The following is a 12,170-nucleotide window of genomic DNA, read 5'->3' on the forward strand; positions in this document are numbered from 1 at the left end:
TGAGATCCTGTGAGAGAATACAGTAGGAGGTGCCACGATAAGTCTTGATTTCAATACAGTGAGCATACAAGGAGGAGTTGGAGTTTAGGATATTATATTTAGAGCCGAGGAGAAATAAGAGAGGAAAGTTCAGAGATGCAAAGACCATCAATCAATTTGTGAAATAACACTGACAATTACCATTGTGCATTTAGATATTTACCAATTATATATGAAATAAAGTTATTACTAAGAAATTAATGTCGGGTTTCACTCTAAATTGTGTGGATTGTGACTCACTGACCACCACCTAAACAAGTATCACTGACTTCACAAGACTTCAAGGTCTCATGCCTCAGTGGAGGATGCATCAGGATGGTAGATTGGACCTCAACACTTTCCATCACAAACAAAACATTCTATTTAAAAGCTGTATAGGAAAGCTGTTTGTATGTTTATGATGATGAATTTAAAAATACACTCTTCAACAGTAAATAATTTTAGAACTTAGGAAAGTTTGAAATTCAATGACCCGAGTAAAATTATGAATCCAAAATGCAACCTTTTTTAAATTAGTTTTCCATCTATCTTCACTCTTTCTCTGAAATGCTGAATCTAGCTGCGAGACAGCGGTATTGATGCTGACAGTATCTTGCCCCAGTGACCATAGTGAGCCTCGGCTATTCAACTGCTGAGGGCATCATAGTCAAGCCTGACCCTGCCCACACGACATCCATATGTGTGCATTCTGCAGTAAGAAAAACTAATGGAAAATGGGAGCAGGAACCCAGCTGGTGTTCCCCTGTATGAATGCATTCTGAAGTCAGCAATAGCGTCAAACTGATGCTACCGCTGAAGTCAATAAGTTCATTGTTGATTGGAGATCAAATCATGGACCTTCTAAGTCTGTATAGCTCAGTTCCATACCAGATACTGCATTCTTTCACTAAGCCACTTAGAGAGCTCCATAATACAACATTAAGTAAAAATAGGAAAATGATTTCGCCCTCATTTTAAGTACTTAATTTTTTACACTACTGTATATCATTTTCACTTATCCCCTTTGTTTTTTTAGCTGTGTTAGGAGACTGTTCATCTCAACGAAATACTTCCTTTAGTAAATATTTTTTGCTATAGTGGTATTGTGTTCCTAACACAGATGAGGCTGCACACAGGGACGTTAAAGGAACAGTGACCTCAGTCTTTAATAAGACACTCCAGAGTGAGGAACAGGCCTTCGGGGCCGGCTTATATAAAGTGCTCCCAAGGGATGCTGGGATCCCTTGGGACTTCAGGGGATGAGTTCCCTGGTGGCAGAACATGGGAGTGCATGCTTTGTAGATACACAACAATGGGTTTGAAATATAATCAAACAGAATGTTAAGTCGACACTTGTCCTATCACCTACTGTATAGGGCTGATGGGAGACTTTCGCCATTTCTGCTCATACTCTGGTATTGGTTCCCAATGAAAGTCCAGCTTCCAGTTGAAAACTCCTCGCTGTGGATCAACTGAGTGATAATACTGAAATGTCTTCCAATCAATAACATCTATTATAGGAGAAACAACACGAGTTCTGTAATGGAAAAAAGAGGGTATGAAACTTATCTTCAATGTGATTTCATTTTATAAGAATTGATCTTAACTACCCCTCACTAAATTTATCAGCATTGCTTTCAGCTTGTATGTCACTGCAGTAAAAATCATTAATAAATACAAACTTGTAAAGTTTTCTAGTGCTTGGCAATAACCATTATTCAATTGACGATCTAATCAGTCAGCCATGATTGAGAATACCTTCATGAGAAGCGCATGACGAGGTATCAACCAATTACTCCCTTGAGTGCCAATGAAGAACTCTCCACTATTGTTTGAGCACACACAACTACTTTGGAAGCTGCAACAGATCAGAAAAACATGTGGCTCAAACAGTAGCAGAGACACGAATCAAATAGCAATAACAGAAACATTTAATCCTCTGGAGCATTACTAAATCAAGTAAGCATTGCCATAACACTATACAGGGGAGTTAAGGATAAGGAAATCAATCCTAAGGATGAAACTGGCATTTAGTTCATTTCTGACAAAGGGTCATCGACCTGAAACATTAACTCTGCTTTCTCGCCACAGCTGCTGCCTGACCCACTGAGATTTTCAGCATTTTCTGTTTTTATTCCAGATTCCAGCATCCGCAGTATTTTGCTTTTGCCTTAGTTCATTTGCTGTCCTCAATTATCTATTCAGCTTGTGTTATTCTGAGGGTAGCAGGTCAATTGAACTGCCTCAAGGCATCGGCATGCTATCTTTACTTTATGTGGGCAGCACAATTGGTCACCCTTACCCAATTAACAAATGTTCAGTGTTCTACAAGAATAAACTATTTAATAGCCACAGTGGAGCCAGGGCTTGAAAAGTGAGACGATAAAGATATTTGAGAGGGACTAGTAACCGTAATAATGTAACAGATGTCTAGGACTCTGGATGGTCTTGCCTGGGGGTAGAGCCTTATTCTCATCCCTTGGAGGATAGGGCCTTATTCTCAGCCCCTGAGGGACAGGGCCTTATTCTCAGCCCCTGAGGGACAGGGCCTTATTCTCAGCCCCTAGGGGATAGGGCCTTATTCTCAGCCCCTGCGGGATAGGGCCTTATTCTCAGCCCCTGCGGGATAGGGCCTTATTCTCAGCCCCTGAGGGACAGGGCCTTATTCTCAGCCCCTGAGGGATAGGGCCTTATTTTCAGCCCCTGGGGGATAGGGCCTTATTCTCAGCTCCTGAGGAACAGGGCCTTATTCTCAGACCCTGGGGGACAGGGCCTTATTCTCAGCCCCTGAGGGACAGGGCCTTATTCTCAGCCCCTGAGGGACAGGGCCTTATTCTCAGCCCCTGGGGGATAGGGCGTTATTCTCAGACCCTGGGGCATAGGGCCTTATTCTCAGCCCCTGGGGGATAGGGTGATATTCTTAGCCCCTGGGGGATAGGGCCTTATTCTCAGCCCCTGAGGGACAGGGCCTTATTCTCAGCCCCTGGAGGATGGGGTGAATTCTCAGCCCCTGGGGGATAGGGCCTTATTTTCAGCCCCAACACTCCCTGCCTCAGAACATCTCTAATAAAAAACACTTCAAGTTCAAGTTTAAAATTGAAAATTAAAACCAATTAAAGCCACAAAAGCAGAATACAAAAATTAGTTGACACTCAAACGGTTTTGATCTGTTTGCTACTTTGCAATTGAACAAGATAGTAAAATAAGAACATTACAAATGAGGAACATAAGGAGTTTTTGTTATAGTTTTCCTTTTGTATGTTTTTTTTCAATCAATAAAAACATCGATATTCTTTTTTGTTGCCTTTAGACATTACCAAAAATTGAATATTAACAATATTTTTGTACCAATTATGAGCTTTATTTTCCTTTTTGAGTACATCACTGCTGTAGATGTGCAACTGCTTGAAAACACATTTCTGCTCTTCAAAATGAAAAGAAAAATGTATATTCATTATCGTGCAAATTTTCTGAGGATTTTAGCAGCAATGATCAAAATGTGTTAATTAGAGATAACTATAACTAGAGATAATCAGATGTCTAACATAGGTAGCATTAAACTTTAGGGATAAATTTATGAACTTACACATGACGACACATATTGGGAAGTGCATATTGGGAATATGGGCATGAAAGTCAATAGGCCCCACCAGATTTTCCATGCATTAATTTTAATTTTATGAAGCTTTGTGCCAGGAATAGGAACTCATAAAATTATTTTCATGGAATATGACAACGTTAGGACTTGAACAGCTCGTACCTGGAGCTCCAAATTTAAATGAAGGTTTGTTCTCAATTCACCCAACATATTCAAGCTTATCATATTCACATATATTATGGAAGTCGACAGAATATATTAATGGTATACTTTCAGGTCCTAAAGTTGTGCTTTTAGTCCAAGAATAGCTATCTACTGATGGAGCAACTCTGTACACTCAATTCAGTCTTAAAGAATCATCGAACTTACTGCACAAAAGGAGGCAATTTCCCTGCCCTTTTTGCACATCCTGCCTGTTCTTCACTTTCAAACACTTACTAATTGCTTTTTAAACAATGGTATAGTCTTTGCTTCAATAGCCAATTGTGATAAATCATTCCATGTTCTAATAACTCTCTGTGTAAAAATAAATCTTCTAACGTCCTGCTTTAGTTTTCTACTGAGAATCCAGATTCTACGCCATTTTTATTGATTCTCAACAATCTTTCGCTATTTACTCTTGCAAAACTTTTAATAATTTTTAAAACCTCTATTAGATTCACTGATTAATTATCTTTGTTCCAGTAATTTAAAAAAAATCAATTTTTGAGCCGCTCTTCATAACTATGACCTCTCATTCCTGGTGTTTTCCTAATGAACCTTAACTGTAATTTCTCCATAGCTCCGATGTCTTCCCTATAATAAAGTCCCCAGAACTGCATGCAATACTGCTACTGTGGCTTAACTAATGCCTTGTACAAATGCAATGTCACGTCCTTGGTTTTATATTTAGTATCAAACCTAAAACCCTATTTGTCTTTTATAAGGTGTTTTCTACCTGAACTTCACCTTTAAAGATCTATGGGGGCAGGAGGGATTTTCTGAGTATGCCCCGACAGCGGAGAATCTCACTTGCTGCCCTGCTGGTCAGTAGCTTTCCTGCTGTCAATCATTTGTCGATATACATTGATGGTCGACAGGTTCCCTAGTATCAATGCATATTTGGAAAATTACCCCATATGTATCTGCACCTGCACATCTCCCGGTTACTCCGCTCTGTTATGAATCTAACAATTTAGGCAGCATTTCCTTTCATTATTCTTTTACCCAAAATATACTTCACATTTCGAAGTATTGAAATGTAACGATAACCTCTCTACCCATTCTGCTCCCCGTCTATCTTCTCCTGAAAGCTCCTGCATTTATCCTCACAGTTTGTTGTTTCTCTAATTTGCTTCACTATTGTTCCTCTTATGTCTATGCCCAAATCCTTTATATATATGGAAAGCAGAATAGATTCCAGTAAAGATTTCTGGGGTACATCATGACCCATATCGCACTAATCTGAAAAATATCCACTGACTCCTACATTTTGCTTTCTGTCCCCCAGCCATCTCCGATCTATGTGGTTACATTCATTTTAATACCATGGGCTAGAACCTCCACTTTTGAGTTTATTGCCCAAAAATGGGCATTATTTTCAGTGTGGGCATTAAGTGTTTTCAGATCGCCAGCTTCTCGCCCATTCTCAAAACATCTAGTATACATTTTTTGAAAATGGGCGTTACCCCGAGCGATATCAAATGGGCAGTAGCGTTAAATTTTTCTGACCTGCTGCCATAATGTGTGGCAGTTCTTAGCAACGGCATGGCAACGCTCGATTCCCGCGATTCAAGAGGTCAAGGGTTACCATGACATGCGCAGAAGAGGGGACAGAGAGAGAGGGAGCTCAGAGGCACTGAAAGCGTGTCTGGCTGTGGTGTGTGCTTGTCTGACTGTTGTGGGAGGAACGACGGAGATTCACCAGCAGCAAATAGCCCACTAAGCACCAAGAACATAGTTGGCACCGAGTTTTTGTCCAACAAATAACATAATAAAATGGAAGGGATGGAGGAGACCCTGGAGCTGGTAGCCAGGAACACTGGTGGCAGAGGGTCCTCAGTGGTCCCGGAGCATCGCACTGCACCCCAAGGTGACACATCCCCATTGCCAACCACACGAGAGCCAGCAGTAACATCTTGTTTATGGCTTGGAGCACGCTCCCACCTTGGGACCGTCCTCTCCTGTATCCGTCCAAGCAGCGCTTCGACTGTCACCCCGCCCCCATCCCTTCCCCCATTGAAGCATCACCTGAGGACCTCCTCAGCCAGGCGGCTTGGAGTCAGGAGGGTAAGGGGAAGGGGTAGAGGTGGGGAGGAGGAGCGGGGGGTGGGGGGGGGGAAGGATTGGTTTGTACAGAAATACTGATGATAATAGACTAATGTTCGATTTAAATGTTTTTTATTTAACAAAACCTTGCAGCACATTAACTCAGATAGCTGCACCATTACACACTGGTGATTCCTTAACATCAAAGGGTATAATCGCACTTAACTTCAATCAACGTGATGCCCACCATTGATGTATGACCTGCACACCCAGCAGTGTGTCAGTCTTGTAAATAACACCAACGTTCTTTCAGGCAAAGCGATCATTGATGAGCTCCTGACGTAAGGCTCTTGCAACTATCATGCCACCATGGACCCTTTCATATGGTCTACGGGGAGGGCGGGGGCATGGCTTCAGCGTCAGCCTGATTGTCTGACCCGATGTCAGCATCCGTCTCCTCGTCCTCCTCTTCCTCTCTCTGGTGAGGTAGACTGTCAGACTCATCAGGCAATTCTTATCCCCTCCTGATAGCCAAGCTGTGTAGCATGGAGCACACCACCACGAATTGAGCTACCTGCTCAGGGTGGTATTGGAGCTCGCCTCCCGAGTGGTCCAGGCATCTGAAGTGCTGCTTCAGCACGCCAATGGTTTTCTCCACGATATTGCGAGTTGCTCTGTAGCTCTCATTGTATCGCCTCACGGCTTCGGTGTGGGTGTCATGCAGGGAGGGTTTTCAGCCAGGTGGTGAGGTCATATCCTTTGTCCCCAAAGCATCCAGCATTGACCTTGTGTCTCATTGTTAAACAAGTCAAATATAGTGCTCTCACGCAGGATGTGAGCATCATGGATGCTGCCTGGAAATTGAGCATTCACTGCCAGTATAATTTGATGGTGGTCGACAACCAGCTGGACATTCAGAATCTCTTGCGGTTCCTGAAAACCTCAGCATTCTGAAAAGGTGCCTACATCGTGATCTGCATAGTCTATTGCTCCCTACACCTTGGGGAAGTTTGCAATTCTGGAGAAACCTAGAGCCCTCTCACTCTGTGCCTCCCTGGTCATAGGGAAGCTGATCAAGTCCCTCGTGCATGCCTACAGGGCTTCAGTGACTTGTCTAAAGTAGTGATGTGTGGCATGCTGAGACAGTCCGCAAATGTCGCCAGCTGTGGCCTGAAAAGAACCCAAGGCAGAGAACGACAGTGCCGCAGTGACTTTGACCTCGATGGACAGTGCAGTTCTAATGGTGCTGGCAGGCTGCAGGTCTGCCCTCATCAGCTGGAATACCTCAGTGATAACCTCTTTGTGGAAGCGCAGTCTCCGAATTCAGGTGGTGTCAGGCAAAGTCGAGGTAAGAATGCTTCTCCTTTTACTTGCGGGGGGTGTAACGTCTGGTCCTTCTCATCTGTCTGTCACTTCGTACATTAGGCACATAATGCAGTGAAGTGTTCCTTCGGCAATCTCGAGCCTGCTGCATGTATTTGGTTACCAAGAGAGGGTGAGAAAGGACAGGCCCCATTGCCGTAGCTCTCTGTTTTCCACCGATTGGTCACAAACAAGGAATGTCCCGATGAACACACCTATTTAATTTCAGTCAGTCACAGTATGGTCAAGATGTTTTTAGAGATATTCACATCAACTCCAACGACCTGCAGAGTACATCCGAACTCCGCCGAGGCTGAAGCACAGCAGCCTTTTAAAGGACGTGACATGTGATGTAGAACATGGCATCCATAACACTGTGATTCGTCCCGGTTCGTTCCATTTTTTCTGGGCGTTTTTTTGGGTGAGCGATATTATGGGCGATATGTGTGCGAGGTGGTGAAATTGACGCTGGGCGACCTCATGGCTGCTAGTTTCGGTAAGTATGCTCCTTACGACAAAAAAGAGTGGGCAGGCGGTATTATTGAATCTCGGTGTTAAGTCAGTGCCGAAATTAACGCTGGGCGATATTAGGGTGTTGATTTAGCTCATTCTGCTGATTCCGCCCCAAAAAAGTGGGAGGGTGGTAATATTTTATCCCGGCGGTAAGCACATGGGGAAAATAATGCTTAGCGATAAATTTTCTAAAAATGCCCATCAGTTTCCATTTTGTGCCAAAATGGGTGATATATGGGTGTTATACGTTATTTCAGCGGTAAAATGGGTGTTAAGTGGCTATTAAGCATGCAAAAAAAATGAGGTTCTAGTCCATTGTGCCTTAATTCTCGTAACAAGTCTCTTTGTGCCGACTTATTAAATTATTTTCCAAAAATCAATTCATACAACATTCACCATATTCAGCAATTTCCTCAAAAAGTTCAAACAAACGAGTCGGTCCTTGATTAACCCATGCTTTTCTAAGTGCTCACTGATTTCATTCTATATTACGCAACAACAATTTGCATTTATTTAGCACCTTTAACATAGCAAAACATCCCAAGGTGCTTCACAATAGAGCATTATCAATCAAAATTCGACATCGAGCCACAGAAGAAGATAGCAGGACAGATGAAGAGGTAGATTTCAAAGAGCATCTTAAAGGAGGAGAGAGAGGTATTATAAAGGGCTGATTTTCCTCAAAACAGTGCCTAGGTTGTTAGGTACAGGACATCGGGAGTGGAAATGAGCTACGTCAGGACTCTGCGATACTATCCTCACCACCCTTTGGGCATTCAAGTGCGGGGGGCGGGGGGGGGGGGGGGGTGGAAACTGAAGAAAGCTTGTGTTGGGGCTTGAATCGGGACACTCTGTAGGCCTATGGTTCTAGGGAGGAGGGTCCTAAGGCTAGCCCAAATATAGCTGAACAAAACAAAGTAATTGAAGTTTGTGAAAATGTTCCTTCACCCCTGCTCCCTGATCTTATTCCCGATTGCTTTCCCATAAATAATTTGGTATTCCGTTGTATTCTGCAACAGTAAAGCTTCTTAGCTCATTTTAAATCAAATTCTCGCCCTTCAGAAAACAATATGATTGCTATAGGAACACAGTTTGTGCATCAGTGTAATATTTTCCATCCTGATCTTTTAGATAAATGCAGAATGTAGACATTTAGAGAAATACTTTTATAAGCTGATTTGTGGTGATAGAGTTTTTTGTCCCAATTTGAAACAACTGTTGGGATTAAGCCTACAATGAAAACAATTATATTGATATTTGGAAGACAAATGTGACTGTAATGGCCTTTGAAGCACGATATACTGACATGGTATTGGCACACTGAGGTGGTTCATGTCAGAAACTGAGCTTTTATTACTTTTGAGTAGGCATTCCATTAACCGTATCACATCTTGGTTGAAAAGAAAGCTTTATTTAAAGCTGTTACTACAGCAACTGTCAATGATGTAATAATATTAGATTTTTTTTCCAACTTCTAAGTATCAGGGATGATCCCTATCTGAAAAAATGAATCACCTTACTGATAGCATTTATATTTAGATCAGCTCAAGAAACCAAAATATCTTTTCATCTGCCTTTGCATCTTTGGTTCCTATAGATACTGCCTTCCAACTGTGACATACATAAGTGGTGCAGATGTAGTAAGTGCACAGTTACAAAGAATGTTATTGTTGGACAAAGTTTGCCTTCGCACTAAAGAAGAGCCCACTCAGACTCAAAGGCTGTAATGGAATCCAATCAACATTGTTTCTGTTTCTTGAGGTAGCCATGACAACTTAGGAAGAATCTCACCAGCCACGTAGCAAATGTCTTCTGGAATAAATATGCCATTCCTGAATTGCCAGCAGCAACTGTCAGACGAGATTAATTCATCTTCCAGGACGATCCAAATTAGTTTGGAACATTTCTTGCAACAAACAAACAATTCATGCACTGCTACCCCATCAAAACATTCAAACAATCTTATCCTGTGCAGTGTTGCCAGGAGATAAACAGCCCTCTGAATGATTACCATGCACTGTAGAGGGATGGTGTTTGTGAGGGGTCAAAGACAAAATCTATTTGGTTAGAATTAAGGAACAACAGAGGAGCTATTACCCTACTGGGTATCTATGATAGGCCACCAACTAGTGGAAAGGTGATAGGGAAGCAAATTTGCAAGCAAATTATAGAAAGATGCAAGAAATACAGAGTAGTGATAATGGGGGGCTTCAATTTTTCTAATATGGACTGGGATAGTAACAGTGTAAAGGGTAAAGAGGGGGAGGGAATTCCTGAAATGTGTACAGTAGAACTTTCTTGATCAGTGTGTTTTCAGCCCAACGAGGAAGGAAATACTGCTGGATCTGGTTCTGGGGAATGAAGTGGAGCATGTTTCAGTGGGGGAGCATTTGGGGTACAGTGATTATATCATCAAGTCTAGAATAGTTATGGAAGAGGACAAGGAACAATCAAGCGTAAAAATCCTTAACTGGAGGAGGGTTAACTTCAGTGAGTTGAAAAGGGTTCTGGCTCAGCTGGATTAGAATCAAAAGTTGGTCAGCAAAACAGTAACTGAACAAGGGGAGGCCTTCAAAGATGAGATAGTTTGTGTACTGCTTAGACTCATTCCCACAAGGGCGAAAGGAAGGGCAACCCAAGCTAGAGCTCCCTGGATGACAAAAGACCTAGAGATAAAAATGAGATAGACAAATGTAAAGGTCATAATACAGTAGATAACCAAGCTAAATATAGAAAGTACAGAGAAGATCTAAAAAAAAGGGAACAAGAGGGACTAAAAGAGAGTATGAGAATAGATTAGCAGCTAACATAAAATGGACACAAAAGTATTTTATAAATATATAAATAGTAAAAGGGACGGTGGGACAGATAAGGGACCAAAAAGGAGATCTTCTTGTGGCGGTAGAGGGCAGGGCTTAAGTACTAAATGAGTATTTTGTATCTGTCTTCATTAAAGAAGAAGATGCTGCCAATGTAGTAGTAAAGGAGGAGTTATAGCGATATTGGATAGGATAACAATAGATAAAGAGGAGTTATTTAAAGGGCTGGCAGTCCTCAAAGTAGAAAAGTCACCAGGTTCGGCTGGGATGCATTCTCGGTTACTGAGGGAAGTAAGGGTGGAAATTGCAAAGGTCTGGCCACAATCTTCCAATACTCCTTAGATATGGGGATAGTGTCAGAGGACTGGAGGATTACAAATGTTACAATCTGTTTGAAAAAGCGGAGAGAGGTAAATCAGACAATCACATACCAGTCAGATTAACGTCAGTGGTGGGGAAAGTTTTCGAGACAATAATCCGGGGCAAAGTTAATTGGCGTTTGGCAAAATGTGGGCTAATAAATGAAAGTCAGTATGGATCTGTTAAAGGCAAATCATGTTTGACTAACTTTGATGAAGTAATGGAGAGCTGGCACAGCAGGATGGGTGAATAACCTCCCCTGTGCTGTATCATTCTATGATTCTATGACCATGCTGCAGCAGGGCACAACAGAAACTGCAACTTAAAACTGAAAGTTAAAGGTCTTAAAACAGCAAATCCTTGCAACACAATCTAGCTGCATGCTGCATATTTATTTACTGTCAGCCAGGATGGGTTACAGTTGAGTGGATATCTGTTACTGTCTGTAACAGTACTTAAGCATGATCACTTTGACTGTCACTTACCGTGCATGCCTATGGTAAAAGTTAGCTATGGATGAAGTAGATGGCAGAGACAGTAATTGCTTTCCTGATGATACTGAACCTGTTGATGTAGGACTCTCAGTATTTGTCATGTAGTTATACATAGGCCTATAGAAATGGTGGGCAGCATATAGGTGGCTGAAAAGAGTCTGCCTCTGGTGCTGTCTGACATCCCTGGCAGCCCTTCTTTGTTCCTGTTCCTTCGCCTCCATAAAATCAAGCTGGCATCACTCAAAATAATCCTCATAGCTGAGAGGTGTCTGCCAGCAAAAGCAAATTAACTCTGTTTCTGGTTTGGTTACTGAAATGTGAGGTCTCAGTTAACCACTAATACCCACTTTAAATGGATGCGATTAGTACATGGCATATGTGGTGCATGAAGACAGCAATATTGAAGGCTCTCTCCTTAAAGTATGCCTGAGCAGGTATACATGAGTTATCAGCTGATCCTTTAGTCTGGACAAGAAAGCATGCTGCCTGGTTATAAGCTCTGCAGTCATTTTGAGGACTGTGCTAAGCAGGGAGGAAACATGCAAAGGGTGGAAATAAACAGATTTTTGAATGATAAGGGAATAAAGGGTTATGGGGAGCGGGCAGGGAAGTGGAGCTGAGCCCAAGATCAGATCAGCCATGATATTAAATGGCGGAGCAGACTCGAGGGGCCAAATGGCCTACTCCTGCTCCTATTTCTTATGCAAGCTCAATAACTCACAAAAATGCATAATTGCCAGTTGTGCGTGTGATTACACA

The 12,170-nt window shown here is 42.2% G+C and overlaps 1 protein-coding gene across 3 annotated transcripts in view; it reads right to left on the minus strand.

The window, feature by feature from the left end:
- Positions 1-12,170, minus strand: part of LOC139263949 (polypeptide N-acetylgalactosaminyltransferase 15-like) — a 125,440-nt gene that overhangs the window by 68,431 nt on the left and 44,839 nt on the right. For all 3 annotated transcript variants that reach the window (XM_070880036.1, XM_070880035.1, XM_070880034.1), the window contains exon 4: positions 1,388-1,555. In XM_070880036.1, coding sequence (XP_070736137.1) covers positions 1,388-1,555 — 168 coding nt within the window. The remainder of the gene's footprint in view (positions 1-1,387; positions 1,556-12,170) is intronic.

This window comes from Pristiophorus japonicus, chromosome 5 (genome assembly GCF_044704955.1).
Source record: "Pristiophorus japonicus isolate sPriJap1 chromosome 5, sPriJap1.hap1, whole genome shotgun sequence".
Classification (NCBI taxonomy): Eukaryota; Metazoa; Chordata; class Chondrichthyes; family Pristiophoridae; genus Pristiophorus; species Pristiophorus japonicus.